The 17,879-nt window shown below is 42.0% G+C and overlaps 1 protein-coding gene across 1 annotated transcript in view; it reads right to left on the bottom strand.

Moving 5' to 3' along the window:
• Positions 1–17,879, bottom strand: part of GNL2 (guanine nucleotide binding protein-like 2 (nucleolar)) — a 22,076-nt gene extending 4,197 nt beyond the window's left edge. Inside the window, exons 1-11 of the mRNA XM_006777277.2 lie at positions 17,654–17,879; positions 15,921–16,005; positions 14,860–14,954; positions 12,916–13,055; positions 9,844–10,028; positions 7,213–7,279; positions 6,176–6,334; positions 5,535–5,648; positions 2,011–2,139; positions 957–1,061; positions 13–171 (exon numbers count right to left, since the gene is read on the bottom strand). Coding sequence (XP_006777340.1) covers positions 13–171; positions 957–1,061; positions 2,011–2,139; positions 5,535–5,648; positions 6,176–6,334; positions 7,213–7,279; positions 9,844–10,028; positions 12,916–13,055; positions 14,860–14,954; positions 15,921–16,005; positions 17,654–17,717 — 1,302 coding nt within the window. The 5' untranslated portion in view covers positions 17,718–17,879. The remainder of the gene's footprint in view (positions 1–12; positions 172–956; positions 1,062–2,010; positions 2,140–5,534; positions 5,649–6,175; positions 6,335–7,212; positions 7,280–9,843; positions 10,029–12,915; positions 13,056–14,859; positions 14,955–15,920; positions 16,006–17,653) is intronic.

The raw sequence follows: 17,879 nt of genomic DNA, 5'->3' as shown, positions 1-17,879 counted from the left end.
ACCCTGGCTCACCTTTAACAACTTCCCTGTCCGGAAAGCGAGCTTCTCAAGAAAGTCCTCGGAATTCTCCCAAGAATCAATCTTGTATGTCTTGCTGATATACTCTGGTTTTGCTCGTTCGAGTACAGCACCAATGTGGTCTTCGGGAGCCTTAATTTTTTCAACTTGAACCTAGATGTTAATAGGAAAGCTCTTGCTTACCAACCTTATTATGGGAGCAGGAAGCTCGCAGTACTGTTTGTAATAATATCTGAAAACAGATTTCAAAACCACATAGCAAGTGGGTCTTGGCAGGAGCCTGTCTCTGAGGTGGCTGGACGTGGTGGGCCAGAAGGAGCGCCACCGAAAGTCGGCCACAGCCACAGAGCCCAGGACTCAGCTTGAATCCCAGTTCACCACAAACTAACTGAGTGGCTTCCGCAAGCAGTTTAAACTTGGAATGCTTCAGATACTCACTGGCAGAAATGGCTAAAAGTCTACCAATCCCAGCACACCAGGAGAACGGGTAGCTTGAGACAGGAGGGGAGGAATGGGCACAGGATGTATAGCCAGCAGCACTGGTTAAGGTTAAGTGGAACCAGTTAAAGTTTTTGGTTGTATTCAGAAATAAGTGAGGAAATGACTGAGTTCCAAAATGACTCAACCCGTAAACCCACAAAGATGAATTATCACTAAACATAAACAGGCCCTACTTCCCTTCGGATCCCATGTGTAAACTACAAACTCTTTTTGTGGGATGACATTAACCAGATATGCCCATGGTTCCACTAACGCCTCAAACAGGCTTAAGGGGAATGGAGAGGGTGCCCTGTTCAGCATCACGTTCCTAAAGTTTGGTAAGACAGCTTGACCCAAACTGTCTTCCAAAGGAGAGAAAAGCAAAGGTATCCAGTGTCCCCCATAGAACGTTTTCCCCAAAAGGCAAACCAAGAGCCTGTGAGGACCAGAGTACTTACAACTCCTTTCAGCACAATGTCTGTCTCCGAGTCCTCAGAGGGGTAAACCACGCCTGGACAGTCGATAAGGAATATCCGACGCATCAAGGTAATATACTGCCAGACCTGAAACAGAAAAAAGCCAGAGACTTCCCAGGTCAAACACTAATTTCACAAACCCCTGATGCTTATGAAGCGGGCGCGGGAGGGGGAAGAGTCAAAAGAAGCCACCTGCTGAGGAACGAAGCTAGGAAGACTCTCCTCTACGTGTGTCACGCACCAGGCACTTCGCTAAGTATAAACCATAGTTCCCATCAGCTAAGGGTCTAAACATAATGCAGAGGCAGGGTCCTCATCTAGTATTGTGCAATAACACCCAGCAAACTTCTCCGTGATCTTATAAGTACTCTTGGAAGCTTAATACGGTTTGGACTCTCTTCCTTTCAGCAGCAGTATGCTGCCCCCCAAATATTCTGTGTTCCAGGGTATGACCCCAAATGCCAGAAACTACCCTAAAGTTGAGCTTTCTTTCTTAACCCATTGGATATTCTTGAGTTAGCTTTTTTAAAAAAAAAATATTTTTATTGATTTCAGAGAGGAAGAGAGGGATAGATAGATAGAAACATCAATGATGAGAGAGAATCACTGATGGGCTGCCTCCTGCAGGCCCCCTACTGGGGATCAAGCCCGCAACCCAGGCATGTGTCCTTGGCCAGAATTGAACCAAGGGCCCCTTAAGTCCGCAGGCCGACACTCTATCCATTGAGCCAAACCAGCTAGGGCTTGACTTAGCTTTGTGTATCAAAGTAAAAAGTTGCAGTGATGATTTAAAACAGACTTAAATATGAACAGCACTTATCAAATGCCAAAGGCTCATAGCAGCATACAAAGTACTCTTAGTCTTACTGAAATGGGTAGAAACCACTCAGCACATTCCAAACTATTATGTTGAGACTAACCCTTCAATGGTAGTCTTCATTCAAGAGCAGCAATAGAAATCTCCATGTCCTACATAATCACCCTCCATGGAGATAAAATCTTAGAAGTAAATAAGATCCCCTTAAACCAGACGTACTTTTGTTTCACCTGCAATGGGGGCCACGTTGCACACTTTCTTGGAGCGTAATGTGTTTATCACAGAGCTCTTGCCAACATTTGGATAGCCAATGAACCCGACGCTGATCTGTTTCTTGTCAGTATGCAACTGTTCGAAAAAAGAACACACACTACATAAGCGCAGTCATGAAAATCCCTTTGGACAAACAGGTTGTATTACTTTGCTAATATAAAGAATATAGTGTGAAATTGTTGTTAGTATTTTATTTAAAGCACAGACACACACCACCTACGTAGTCTGAGCAGGCTGGATACATATGCTTATTAATAAATCAGAGGTGAGTCATTTCCTCAGTCATCCATGTGAAATTATTCTTGAATGTTTTAAGGTTAAAAGTATGTAGGTCAAGAAACAAAGGAAGAAACAGTTTGTTAGTCATCCATTTAGAAGAACACCAACCACTGATAAAATGTCTTCACGGAAGAGAACCTCAGCAGATGCACCAACTGCCAACCCCAGCCCCATCCCTTTTCGCTGCACAATACATTTTGTGTTTTCATTGCCAAAAAGAAACGAAGGAGGCAGAGCTCAAGAAGAGGGTCTACAAATGGATGGGGACTCTGACTAAAGGTGGCAGAGTAAACATCCATGTCTACCTCACTGCTTCCCCCAACACTCCCAGAATGACAGCAGTGGGAATGAATACCCATAGAACCAAACATTTAAAACCAAAAAATGAGCTGGAGATGAGACAATAAACACTAACATGTGATATTAACAAAACACTAGCAGCTAAAAAGTAGTGTCTAATTTGGCCCACTATAAAATATAAAAACCAAGTGGCTATAAAGGAAGAAAAACTAAAAATCCAGCAAAAATGATGTCAATGAATCACAAAAGACTTCAGAAATTAGCAATGCAGATAGCTCTGAGGGCTGGACAGAAATCAAGGAGACATGGAGAGTTTGTAGAAACTGTCACTTCCCCACACCTGCCCTCACTCATCATGGGCACAAAACTTCCCTAAACCCGAGCCTTAGGGGATAATGGTATTTTTGAAACCCTGCATTTCTGAAAAGACCTTTAATTTTCAGACCTGAAAGGGACCCTAGATTTAGAGTTAACAGTGGCTGAAAGCAAGTGTTCCCTAAATGATTAACTGAAAGCTTAAATAATGAATAGTGAGACTAGGATCTTACTTTCACTGAGTTCCCAGAACCTTGGCCAGGCTTATCCGCCTCTGAGCTGGAGAACGAAGACTTCGTTCTGGGGGAACTCACAGGCTCAAGAGTAAAGACCCATAGACACAGACATCTAGGGTGTCCTGCAACAAAATATTGGGTTTCTATCCAATCACCCTACAGCAGTGGTTCTCAACCTTCCTAATGCCACGACCCAGTTCCTCATGTTGTGGTGACCCCCGATTTCATTGTTACAAATTGAACATAATTAAAGCATAGTGATTAATCACAAAAACAGTATGTAATTACATATGTGTTTTCCGATGGTCTTAGGCCACCCCTGTGAAAGGGTTGTTCAACCCCCAAAGGGGTTGCGACCCACAGGTTGAGAACCGGTGCCCTACAGTGAAGTCTTATCATTCAACAACCTCCCACCCCCGACAAAACTATATCAGCTTTTTGTAGTGGCTCACTCTTAAATATGAATGGAGAACCAAGAATAACCAAACCTTTGAAGTGTTAGAAAAGACAGAAAACACACGAAGAAACTAGAGGAAACATAGTCATTGTAAGAAGAGAGGAAAATTTCAAAACACCACTATCATTCTCAGAGATAGATGATATTCCATCTGTGAAAAAAGAGTAGGCTGTAAAGGGGGGCAGGACAATTCAGAGTTAAACAAGAGATCTCAGGAATTAAAAGTGAGAGGTAAAATTAATCTTGCAATAAACAGGTAGATGATCAATTCAAAAACTGCCAAGAAAATAGAGCAATATGTCATAAATGTACTGAAATAAAGCTAAAAAATCCAAGAATTAAACCAGGAGACAAAACCAATTCCTGAATGAGAACAGAGATGACTGGGGGGGGGGAAGGGGGGGTGGATTTCCAAAAAGTAACACAGGAATATATCAGACTGAAAGTCCCATCCAATGTCTGGCTCACTGAGTAATAAAAGAGCCACCTTAAAGCACATCACTATGAAATTTTAGAACAGAAATTTTTAAAAAATTCCAGCCACAAAGGATTAGGAGTCAGAATGGCCTGATTTCTCCACAGACATGTCAGAAGACAATGCAGCAATACCCTCGACTGCTGGGGAGAAATGCTGTAAGGGAAAGATATGTTGCAAGGTCTCAAAAAATGTTCTTCTAAACACTGCTACTCAGGAGTAAACCAAGAAAAGGGATCAATGCCTAAGACCCCAAACAGGAAACAGCAGATGGTGGTGAAAGGCAAGCCAGGAAGACCCTGCAGCTGGCCAGGAATAGCTGGTGCCCCTGGAAGGGAGGTGCCCGCTCATCCTAGGAGGTGCTACTCCACCAGGCAGTCAGCTGGGCCATTAGTGACATATAAAATAGAGCAAGTTAACATCAGAGAAAACAGAAGGTTTGATTAGAAAGCAATTATAATCACAGTACTGTGTGGATCAGCTGCAACGGATATTTTACAGTCATGATGCAAACACTGAATTTAGCCAAACATTAATGATATAGGAACAGAGGGAGGGTAAGTATGTGTGCAGGGAAGGTGTAAGAAACCTAATTCTCATTTTCCATCATAGGAACTTAAATATCTACAACTGTGGGGGTCGGGGGAAGGGGAATCAAGAAATAGACTCGCCGAAACCGGTTTGGCTCAGTGGATAGAGCGTCGGCCTGCGGACTGAAAGGTCCCAGGTTCGATTCCGGTCAAGGGCATGTACCTTGGTTGTGGGCACATCCCCAGTGGGGAATATGCAGGAGGCAGCTGGTCGATGTTTCTCTCTCATCGATGTTTCTGACTCTCTATCTCTCTCATTTCCTCTCTGTAAAAACTCAATAAAATATATTTTTTAAAAAAAGAAATAGACTCATAAGCATGTATTCAAATATGGAAGGGTGGGACAGAGAACATGTGTCTTTTGATGGAAGCCAGGTAGAATCAATTAAATATGTGAAGTTGCAGGTACAGAATATGGGGCTTCAGGGCTTCCCTGAGGAACTGACACCTGACCAGGAGTTTGGCAGAGGGACAGAAACAGCTCAGGCCCTGAGGGCAAAGGATGGGTGGCAGGCCTTGAAAGCCCGGGTCAGGGAACAGAGTGTGAGCTTACAGGTCCATCAAGTAGAGGTTGGGCCATAAGATGCAGAGATACGGCAGAAAGGGAAGCAACGTTGGTCAGGGTGGGAGCCAAGGTTGACCTAGTAACCCCTTATAATCATGAGGCTCTATGGTTTTTTACATCAGTAGAACACACGTTTCTCATTACAAAGAAGACATAGGAAGTAAGGAGTGTAACTTTCTGACAAACTGGCAAGAGAAATTATTAACACAAACCCACACCTTCACAACCAGAGAAACAGATCAGGTCTGAATACCTTTCCAAACTGCCGTAGAAGCTGAATAAACGCTCCTTTGCCAAAGGGGTTAGTAAGACTTGCATGGAAAGCAAGTGTTGGATAATCCTGGGAGAGGACAGCAACCCATCGTTTCTAAAGAGAGAAAAGAAAAGATGCTGGTAAATTGTAACTTGTTTATTTAATTGTAACTTGTTTATTTACAATACAGGGAGAATCAGAGCTTGAATTACAGGATTGTGCTTCAAAACACACAGCTGTCTATGGAAAATGTTAGCTATAATGCTTTGAAATGTTTTTTTCAAGTATGACAGTTAATGCTTTGTCTTTTGTCTTCTAAATGCAAAACAATATTCCAAAAATGCCCTCATTGCTACTATATGCAATTAATGTAACATGTGAACAGGCCAGTGGCTGTGGCAGCCGCCCCCTTCTGAAGCTGCCCCGCTACCAACCACCAGAGGAGAAAAGGTAAAGCTGCCCAATCAGTGAAGCCCGTTTCAGTTGTGTTTTCAATAAGAACACTTCAATGACTACAATCGCAAGAGTGACACCCTTGTCCCAAGTCCGAGAAGCCACAAAACTAATAATTTATGGACACTCAAGGCCTCCATGAGTTGAACAGCCTGGGGAGTCTGTTTTGCATTAGCAGCTATACTTACTGTTGCCCAGGTTGGAACAAGGTCACATTTGTTAAGAACAAAAATGAGGTGTTTCCAGGGCTTTTCCTTTTTCAAGTAAGTCTCGATGTGAGGGGAACGGGTACCCATTGGATCTCTAGCATCAAGAACTTGAACAACAACATCTGATGAATCTATCACCTGCAAATTCAAAGAGGTGAAAATGATTTGCTAACGTACAGGGGCAAATGAACAAGGGTTAACATTTAAGGGAACATGGGGAAAATAAGACTATAGCAATCTTATGAGAGTTGAATGTAGACAATCTCAACGCTCAGTGATCAAAATCCAAAAGTTTTTTTTCATCCTGGGTATTTGAAACTTGTCGAATTTCAAATAGGAAAGCTAGCTTAGATGAAGCCCATCTTATTTCATGACTACTATGCATTATTGAACAGAATCATTTACTTCTTAAGACTTCTAAAAGTTTCTACTGTTATAGGTTTTGTATGTTTTACAGAAAACTACAATATTTAGTTTGCTCTCACTGTACTAGTTACCTATTATGTTACCGTTTAATGATGCAACTATGCTTGAAGGTCTTTGTTACTGAAATGTTACTGGTGTGTAGATAAAACTCAGCCAGCTGTAAAGCACTGGACCTGGACTCAGGACACACAGACTTCCACTAACCAGCTGGTGAGCTGGGTAAGGTATTCAACCTTTCTAGATTTGTGTTCTATGAAATAAAAGGCCTGGACTAAACAACTTAGCAATTCTCGCACAGAATAGTAAATCTAAACAGGATTATCATTTTAGTAGGTAACCCAAAGAAATATTGACAGAATATATGAATATAAGGCAGCTGTTACTATTATACGAGTAATAAAAATGCAGTTATTGAGACCGATGATAGTATGTTCATGGCTATAACGATCCTAGTTTCTCTGTGGGAGAAAGAGAATGGACTAGGTAGGAGAGCCTGCACTTTATCTAACGGTTTCAATACATCAGAATCAGTTTTCTCATATAAAACTGTAAAGCCAAAGGGACCACTCAATGAGAGTTTGAAGTCTTACCTTGTAGAGCTCACCCCATATTCTTTTGGACTGTCCCTTTTTATAGATCTCCTCTTGGGCTTCATTTCTAAAGAAGAAAGTACCCAACGTGAGCAACTGGAGCACAGTGAAGATTAAAAGGATTTTTGGGGGGAAAGTCAACCATATTCCAAAAGAAAAGGGTGTTACAAGTAGTAGCAGATGGACCAAAAAAACCCTTAATTTTACTATGGTTTTTTGTTTGTTTGTTTTTAAGAGAGAGAGGAAAGGGAGAGGGACAGAGAGATAGAAACATCGATGAAAGAGAAACATCATCGATTGGCTGCTTCCTGCATGTCCCCCACATAGAATCAAGCCCACAACCCGGGCATGTGCCCTGACCGGGAATTGAAATGGTGGCCTCTTGGTTCCTGGGTTGATGCTCAATTGCTGAGCTACACCGGCCAGGCAAAATAAACTTAATTTTAAAAGTGACTCTATCCACATGTCCATCGACAGATGGATTAAAAACAATGTGCATACTATTCAGTAATAAAAAAGGATAAAGCACCGATTAGTGCTATAACATGGATGACCTTGAAGACATTATACTAGTGAAATAAGCCAGACACAAAAGAACTACTGTATGACTGTACTAACATGAAGAATTACTCGTAAGAGCAGTCAAACTCACCAGACAGAAAATAGAATGAATGGTGGTTGCCAAGGGTTTGGGGAGAAGGAAAATGAGGAGTTAGTGTTTAACAGTTTCAGTTTGGGATAATGTGAAAAATTCTGGAGTGGGTAATGGTGATGGTTCCATAACCATGTGAATGAACTTAATGTCACTACATTATACCCTTAAAAAAGGTTAAAGTGGTAAGTTTTATTATGCATATTTTACCATAATAAAATTTTTTTAAAGCACGTGTAATCAGGCAATATATCAGAGAATTATGAAAACGAATTGGCAGGGCGTGAACCATAATCTATGCTCCATCGCTCCTATGTAAAGTGAATTTTTCTGATTAAGTTAAGAATCTATTTACTAGCTTCAATGACTTTGAAACAAAAATAGTTTTGTCGTCCCCCCCAGCCCCCCGCCCTCTCCTATTACCTACTGTACCATTTGGGGGAATAATTCAAATCAGCAGAACAGTCAATTAAAACGTTCAAACAATTATAAGAATAAATGAACTTGCTGCCTCTTTTTGCTAGGCCTCACATGGCTTGGCATTACCTCCGGGAGGCCCACAGCTTGGCACGGGCTAACAGCAGCACTGAGGTGGCATTACTGCACTCTTTGCTAAGGCCCATAAAAGACATGAGAGCCCTGGCTGGGTAACTCAGTTGGCTAGAGCATCATTCCGATATGCGGAGGTTACCAGCTCTATCCCTGGTCAGGGCACATACAAGAAACAACCAATGAATTTTTTTTAAAAGACACAAGAGAAAGAATGGGGACTATCTGGCACTGCCAGAGAAAACTAAACTGGTGACCCCTTTCTGGAGGGTAATGTGTCAGTCGCTCATCAATGCAGGCACAGCTTTTCATACAGTAACCTTCACCATAAGAGTTTACCTCTGGGTAATAATTAAGGATGAGAAAGGTTTGGTCACACGATGGTTTAGTCTAACGATAAACAGTGTAAATGTCCAACAGTGGGACTGGCCACAGCAAAGCACTACTCTGACATTAAATATTACATTGCTGTTAAGGACCGACATGAAAACATACTCTTAGCCATTTGAAAAAAATGTATTAAAAGGCAAGTTCAAGTATAGTCTTAGGGTATTATATTTGTAAATAAAAACCGAGTGTAGGAAAGATCTAGAAGAAAGTAAGTATTGGTGACTGATTCTTAACCTTCTTTGGGGTATGGAACCCCTATAAGAATATGATAAATGTATGGACCTTTTGTCTCCTCCCACCTCCCCAAAATACAAAACAAAAATAAAAACAAAAAAAACCTCACCACGTTTATATATATATGTACATAAATCCTCAAAGCGTCACAGAAACCTCAGAGGCCACTCATGAATCCCCAGTGGTCCAGGCTTCTGGTTAAGGAAGCCCTGATCTTCACAACACTTAACAGAGGTTGGGATTATGAATTCTTATCTTTTGCTTCATTTCAATCTTAACTATACTTCCTAATTTGTCCGTGACAGAATATACTGGTCTTAAAATGAAGACGAAAATGTTACTTACTTTTACTTTGGGGACGAAGAGACCTGTAGTAAACAAGTCCCTGTAAATTATTCAGTCTGGCCTCAATTTCTTTCTTTTTTCTTTTTTTAAAATATATTTTATTGATTTTTTACAGAGAGGAAGGGAGAGGGATAGAGAGTTAGAAACCTCGATGAGAGAGAAACATCAATCAGCTGCCTCCTGCACACCCCCTACTGGGGATGTGCCCGCAACCAAGGTACATGCCCTTGACCGGAATCGAACCGGGGCCCCCTGAGTCCGCAGGCCGACGCTCTATCCACTGAGCCAAACCAGTTAGGGCTCTGGCCTCAACTTCACTACATTTTCTTGTCTAAGGGAAGAGGGTGACTCTCCACCTATGAGTTAAGTCACTGAGCTTCACACAGGCAGAGTGAGTGTAGATAAAATGTTTTGTTGCGGAAGAGCAAATGATGAGACTTATGTGAACTTCAAAACTGTACCTCACACCTGTGTCTTCGGTTACCAAGTCCCGATCCTTGCCCTGGTCATAGCTCCCAGTGGACATTTCTGCATTTTCTACAAGCGACTGCATGTCACTGGCAAGTAAATTGGGTCGCTTCCTCTGAGACTTAGGGCCAAATGTAGTTTCAAAGCTTTCAGTATCGAGAATGTGCACCTTTGAGTTCTAAAGAGAAAGAATTATTGGTAAAACTAAGGAAAACACTAAAATAAGACAAAAAATTAAAAACCTACCTAGGAAAGGCTTTCTGCTTTTACTCTCCCAAAGCTCAAACCACACCAAAATCAACATGGATGCAGCCCGATTTCAAATCAGAAATGCTTACTTAAATAGCAAAGGTACTTTCTCCTCTACTCTGAAGTTCTGCAAACTTCCTTGCAGATATACAAAAGTAATACAAATAGTCAAAGCAAAAAAAAAAGTCAAAGCAAATATGAATAGTTGTGCAAGACCTGCCAAAAACTCTGCTTTATTTCATTTATCATAAACTTTAGTCAAATGTAATTAAAGCTACAATACTGAAAATTAAGTTATCTTTTCTGACTTTTTTTTGTGAGCTTTCAAACAAGTGCATAAAATATGCCAAATTCACAGATTTTGTCAGGGACGATCATACTCGAATGTGTTTTTTTTTAAACCAACTGTAAATGCCAACTTTTTCTTGGAAGTTCATTTCTTTCATGGCTAAAAGGAATTGCTTGTTTTGTAAGATGCATTTTAGTTTCAGATAACATTTTCCCTAATTTAGGTAACGTTTTTATTAAATGCACATGGAAAGCCTTCAGATGAAAAGCATCTAGCAAAAGTCCAAAATAATAGTTTAGATGTGATAAAAGGAACCTGATACTAACTAGAACTTGATGTGACTGTAAAGGAGTCACGGGCATAGGAATTTTTGAAGCCGGATAAAAGTCAAAGTTTGAGTTAGCGTCTATCACGTAACAGAATGTTAACAGCCGGCAGATGATATTCTTAAAAAAAACACACACAAAAAAACCAACACCCTCTGCCCCTCAGTACAAGCTCCTCTGTAAGCACAGCTACTAACACAGATGAAGGAACAACCCAGTGGCTTCTAAACTTTAACAGATCCTCCCTCCAACTCCTAAAGACCCTTAAGCTGTTATCATTTCCTCAAATCCTCTAACACAGCTCTTAGTTCAGTTTTACTTGCTACCTTCCAACAAGAAAACATCTCCAAACATGGATGCATTTACATGGGAAGTAGGTTCTAATGTCACTGGGGAAATGATGATCAAAATTATCACTGAAAATCTCTTAACCTAAAAAGTACAGTACACATGGACTTGTGTATATAAATCTACACATTAGTAAAACAGTAATAGGTGGTACATAATGAAGCACACACAAAATAAGTAGTTTTAATATAATGCTACAGAAATACAATAATTATAATGCACGTTTAGCTAAATGTGCAAAAGTGAAAACCATATCTGATTTGACTCCACTCTGCAGCAATCTCTAAATCAGATTTTATAATATGTAGTAGATGTCATGCTAACATAAAAGAGGTATGGTTTTGCCCTGGCCAGTGTGGTTCTGTGGCTATAGCATTGCCCTGTGGACCAAAGGGTCCTGGGTTCAATTCCAGTCAAGGGCACGTACGTCGGCTGCAGGCTCCTCCCTGGCCTCTGCGCAGGAGGCAACCAATTGATATGTCTCTCTCACATCGATGTTTCTGTCTCTCCCTCTCTCTTCCACTCTCCCTAAAAATCAATGGAAAAAATATTCTCGGATTAACAAAGAAAACAACAACAGAAAAAAAAAAAAGAGGTAGTTTCTTGAGACCAAAGCAGAAAACTCATCAATTACTCTGAGTGCCTATCTGCATCAAAATGCAAGCTGACTGCTCTGGCTGCAGAGCCTTCATTCTTCAGAGCAGAGTTAAGCACTGGGTTTTGAAAGCACTGAAAGACTGGAATGGGCAACAAATCAGTAAATCCATAATAGAACCTCTCTGTTCTTCCCATAAACAGGATTCAATAGTTTGTTGAAAGATGGCTTTAGGGAGAACAGACAAAGGGAACAAGGGAAATGAGCAACTTGTCTGTGGTTCATGAATTACACTCATGTGTTTCCCTGAAAGAAAACAGTCATTCCCCTAATAGGTGCCATTCTTCCAGTCTGTCATAAAACAAAGCCTAATTGATAAAACCTGAGGCAATAACCAGGCCTTGGTTTTTATTTTGTTCTGCAAGTAAACACTTTTCTTTGAACTGTTAATCCATGTATGCGCGTCAATGTTTTCCTCTCCTCCTTATACTGGAACTGAAGCTTAGGCACTGGCTCCGTTTCTGGGAATTATTATTCAATGTAAGTAAAAATGTGCAGGAAAACATTAGGCCATTTTTTTTGGATTCTGTGTGAAACTCATTCTACTCAAGCCAGATTCATTTCTTACTGTACTTTGAACTTCAATGATTAACAATCAATCTGACCAGCATCCTTTCCTTCAGCTCAAAAGAATCTCCAAGGATCTCACAAAAGCTGCACTACACACCACCAAAACTCTCCCTCCTAAACCCAATCCTAACTCTATGTTTCCCCAAAGTGAGATGGAATTGCCACTTAAACAAGTTTGCCTACAAAAAAAATCTAAAACAGTATTAGTGATAGCTATGATCTATTAGGTGGCGGGCTGAGTGCTCACTATGTGCCAGGAGTTTTACTGACATCTCATCTGCATCCAGTCACCCGAGAAGGTGGGTTATCTTGATTTTACAGCTGGGGAAGTGAAAGCTCAGAGAAATGTAACAGAAGGCCATAGGAAGGGGTAGCGCAAAGATAAAATCCAGATCTCACTCCAAAGCCAGGGCTTTGATGAGCATACTACTGAAGCGCCCTGACAGAATGCGACTCATACGAAAGGTGAGACTCCCCTAACAACGGTGAAGAGAGACGTCTCAGGAAGCTCACCAATTCTGCATTAAAGTCACTATTCTCTATGGAAAAAACAATATACAGATATGGTAGAGAGAATCTGCATGGCTCTGTCAATGAAATGCCATTCCCAGGGATATCTCCATCTTACATGAGGCCGGATTCGATCATGGAGAAGCGACATGGGTAACTTGCTCTGCTTCATGACCACTTTGTAAGGATCCTTCATAACTGTATCCATTTCCTCTTGAAATTTTTGTAATGATGACTGCTTAATCACACGTGTGTTTCCTGTTTTACAAAAGAATGTTGCCATTTACTAAAAAACTTCGTTTTGCTTTTGCACCCATCTTCCCAATGACTGAGTGAAAGGCAAGATTTTACATTACCCTTGCTCACCAAAACACCTAATACATTCATCCATGCAGTCATTTTTAAAACATAAAAGGAAAAAGCCCTGCCCAGTGAGGCTCAGGGGTTTAGACTGTCCGCCCATGCACTGAAGGGTCATGGGTTCAATTCCTGGACCTGGGTTATAAATTCAATCCCTGGTCCCAGTGGGGGCTCATGAAGGAGGCAACCAATCATTGTGTCTGTCTCACATTGATGTTTCTCTCTCCCCCACCCTCTTCCACTCTCTAAAGATCAATAGAAAAAATATCCTCGGGTAAGGATTAACAAAAAAGAGGAAGCAACAACAAAAACTGCCTCTCCTGCACTCATTACACTATGAACTAATCCATCAACCCAGACACGTAAAGGATTTCAATAGATTTCCAAGCCCAATTTCCTGACTGGATGAAACTGAAAAATAAACATCACCGAATGGAACTCAGATTTGACAAATGTCCTACTTCCTGTTAGATCTGACAAAGAAATTTGGAGCCAATCACAGCTGATTAGTTGGTGTACACAAGGAATCCCAAAGCACAGAACCTAGGAGTCAGCTGCTGTTTTTAGGGTTTGAAGGGACTAGTAAATGAACCAATAAATCACTGTAAGGGAGCAAAATAAAGGTATCTAACACCAGCCGGAGAACACCTTGTTAGGGAGAGATCCCCAAGAATGTATTCAATTAAGCGGTATGGTGCAGCACCACACAAAACTGAAGATGTTGATTATGACTGCTCTGATGTGATAGCAGTTCATGCTTATTATATTTTGTAGTTACAGATAGCTAGACACTATTCTCAGCCCTTTCCGTGGGTTTACTCATTTAATTACCACTAAAAATGGGTACCATTTTTATCTTCCTTTTAGATATGAGGAAACTGATGACCAGACCGACTTAATAACGTGCCTAGTCATAGAAATGGTAGCATCCAGAAGATTCAAACCCAGGTGATCTGGATCTGGAGTCACAGTATCCAGCCACCATGCTGAAAGGCCTCTACGGAGGGTTTTTTTTTTGACGCTTTTCTATGTTGCAGTTTCCTGCGGAGGTATCCCATCCAAAGATGTTGGAGATATTCAAAGGTAGTTGCCCTTGGCCTCCAAGCAGAGAGGTCAAACACGAGACAGACAAAGGGGTCCAACCACCTGCAGGCTCACACACCTCGCAGTGGCTAAGGGGGAGCCTGAAAGCCCAGGCTGAAAGGAAGGTGGACTTTCCAAAGGCCCAATCCCTCCGTGACTGCAGATACTCTACTCACTCCTGGGAAGAACCCACACTGTCACTCAGTTCAAATACAGCCCCATTACAGACAGTGTTTCAGAGGACCTCCAAGCGAATGCACTCACTCTCCAAGCAGAAGCCCAAACAGACCCGCAAGGCTCCTCTCAAACAGTAACCTGTCCAGATGACCAAAAACGAAGAGATGACAGTTCTAAGGTCTATGAATGGTGGTCATTAGGGTGGTCTTACGTGCTTAAGAGGGTCACTTACAATGAACAACCATGAGTTCTTTTAAAAAAAAAAAGTTATTGATGAAATCTCTCACCTCTACTTTTCTATGCACTTTTTCTCATTCCCTTTCTCATATAATCCTTGACAGTTCCACTCACCCCAAAACTCCTGCCTTCCAGACACCTGAATATCCCACCCTTTTCCACACAGCACACATTTTGTAGAGCAAAAGTAACAGATTATACTCACCAAACCATTTAATATTTGGCTCCACTCTTGCCACTGTGCCAGAAGCCACGGATGATTGATACTGGAGAGGCTTAATCACTTTACCACGATTGTTCCTAAATTGAGGAAATTAACAGGCTTTGGATGAGGACAGAAGAAAGGCAACAGCAAAGTTTGGTTTACAGAACACCCTTTCCATCAAAAGGACCTTTTCTTTTCTTTCTTTGTTTTAGATGATCATGAAATACAGATTTTAGTAAACAAAAAGTACTTCTACATTTGAAACAGATTGTCCAAAAGCCATTTATCCTCTTGCAACAGAGCACGTAATGATTTCTGCTAGATGAGTAACAAATAATGCCAATGTTTAAAAATCTGTTTACTGTTTCTTGCTTTAAAAAAAAACACATACTTGAGTTTTTTGAGTAATTATTTGAAGGCTGCTTTAAATGAATTTTAAATAGAGGGTGATTTATGCTGGAACTCAAAATTCCAAAACACACTATAGGGTAGGTGACTAAGGCAGATTAAATTCATTGACATTTGTGTTTTAGACACATCTTTTAGAACGGATGGAGATTCTAATTACTAAACAAATTAAGACCAGCCAGCAAAATGCCAGAACTCAGCAAGTCCCTGCTATAGAGGCTGCCTCAGCAGAACTCAGAGTTGTGATGAGTTTTCAAGTGCCACAACGTTGTGATCAAACGTTTGGCATTAAAAAAACAAGTTTTCTGGCTGCTTTTATGACTACAGTCCTATATGCTTTGTTAAAGGAAACCAGATTCTGTCTGACAGATACTTAACCTGAGATTTAATATGCCACTCGTGGCAGCCAAGGCTGTGAGGAACAAGACCTCTAATTGTTGGAGAGTGTGATGACACAACTACACCACCCACTACCCTCATCTTGAACCCAAAATTCACAATTTATCATAACAATACCCATATAAAATGACATATGAACACACACTACTCCTACTGGGGAAAGTAGGGGTGAGAATATCAAAGGTTTAATGGTCTCCAGCTACAAGTCAAGGGCATGGAGGAAAGGGGAAGAGATGACAGTGCCCGATGCTCACCTGCGCTCCTTCTGCCTGTACATATTCAGGCGCCGGATTGTGGCCCGGTCCCTCATGTTTTGGCCTCCTGCTCCCTGTACTCGATCTAGGAAACACAGAAGTAGACTGACTGACTGCACACTATTTGATAACCAAGTCTAAGTATGAACATTGCTTCAAGCACACTAATTACTTCACTTAAGAGTAGGCAGGCTGACACCTCATGGGAAAATCTCTACTTTCTCCATGTGTTGTTCCAACAGTTAGTTATTCCTGGGAGCTACATGGCATGACAAAGCTGACCTAATCTCTGATCCTCAGTGGGGTTGTACTTGGTAATGATCATGGCTAATATTTTTGAGCATTAACTATGGCACTGTCCTAACCACATCACAGGCACTATCTCATGCAATTCACACAACAATCCTATAAAGATGGACATACCATCACCATTCTGCAGGCTTAGACACGATGCACCGAGTTCGGACACTTTGCCCAAGGTCACAGAGTACCGAAAGGCAAAGCCACCATTCGAACAAAAGCATCTGATCACCATCTGTGGCCTTACCTTCTAAGACACCTACCGCTGGGTCTCAGCTGAACAAAAACAGAGTGTCTGCCGCATGAAAAGCACCATGGAGACTACTTTTGATGCAGGTATGTTCCTAATGTACCAGTTCCCTAACTTTCTAATGTTTGATTTTAGTTTGAGCAACAGCTAGTAATGCTTGCCTTACGTCTCAGAGAGAAAGAGAAGGACAAATAAGCATGGAAGTACTAGCCTAGTTTCTCATTCTGGGATCCCTTCAAATCTACTCTTGAAGAGATGCAGGGGAAAAAAAAGGCTAAAATCACAGGACTGGTGGCCCTACTGCTCACTAACTATACCAACGGTGACAGCCATTTCCCCTATTTTGGCTCAGTGTCATCGCCTATAACATCATGATCTCTAAGGGCCTTTGGGAGTCTCATATTCTAAGATTCCAGTCCACCCAAATTGAATAATTTATCGGTAATCCAGAAACGAATTTGGACATGAATTAAAATCAACAACTTCAAATCATATATAAAAACAAAGTTTTACTAACTAAACCTGAATAGAAGGGGCTCCCCCAAAGTCTATCTCCGATAAGTGGAACCTCCACAAAACCCATACACAGCTTCAAAAACACCTTGATGGAGGGTTTTCTCTGCGCTTTACTGCATGGGATAACTCCAAAAGCCCAATCTACAATGTCTTTCTCATTTAAATGGTCAAAGCGTAGGTGGCAGGCAAGTGTGGTCAAGTATGAAAGGCCGGCTGGGCTGGTCTACACCCCTTTTAATCTGACTTCAATTTACTCCTGGAAATTCCTTGGGCTGGAAAGGTGCAACCATCCCAAGACTGAAATATATTGGGGAAGGGGCTGCCACACCTGATCCACGTAAGAACATAGGAAGAGGTCAAGGCGAACCGCCCCTTCTGACTCAGAGCTTCCGAGTCCCAGCACTCCACCACGGGAGCCGCCCCGCAGCTGCCAGGCCGGATGTCCCCCTGCCCCGACCTCAGACCCCGGGCCTGACACACAGCCCTGACAGGCGTGCAGGACGCCAGTCCCCTTCAGTGCCTCCGAAAGAAGAAGCCACCTGCTCACTCCCCAATAGCCACCCGGCTCCAGGTCACTCCGAGCAATACCACTCGCGTGTCCCCCTCCCCTCGGAGCCTCGCCCTTGCTCCCTTCAAGCTCCGCCTTCCGCGAGCCCGCCGCCAGTACCCGGGTTTGTGCTGGCCTTCGACGGGTTGATGGTGCTCCGTCCTTTGTACTTGGGCTTCACCATCTTGCCGACGGGTTGAGGACCGAAGCGCTAGGTCCGGCCTATCTCAGGTAAAAGAGCTCGTAACTTCCCAAACCCGGCCGAAGTGACCCGCGTGAACTACGCTAGAACACGTGTGCGAGCGCGACGTCACTTCCGCTCGCGCCCCGTCTTTCCAGAGCGACT

The sequence above is a fragment of the Myotis davidii genome, unplaced genomic scaffold (genome assembly GCF_000327345.1).
Source record: "Myotis davidii unplaced genomic scaffold, ASM32734v1 scaffold88, whole genome shotgun sequence".
Classification (NCBI taxonomy): domain Eukaryota; kingdom Metazoa; phylum Chordata; class Mammalia; order Chiroptera; family Vespertilionidae; genus Myotis; species Myotis davidii.
The sequence above is the reverse complement of the archived record's forward strand: the minus strand, read 5'-3'. Positions and strand labels throughout refer to the sequence as shown.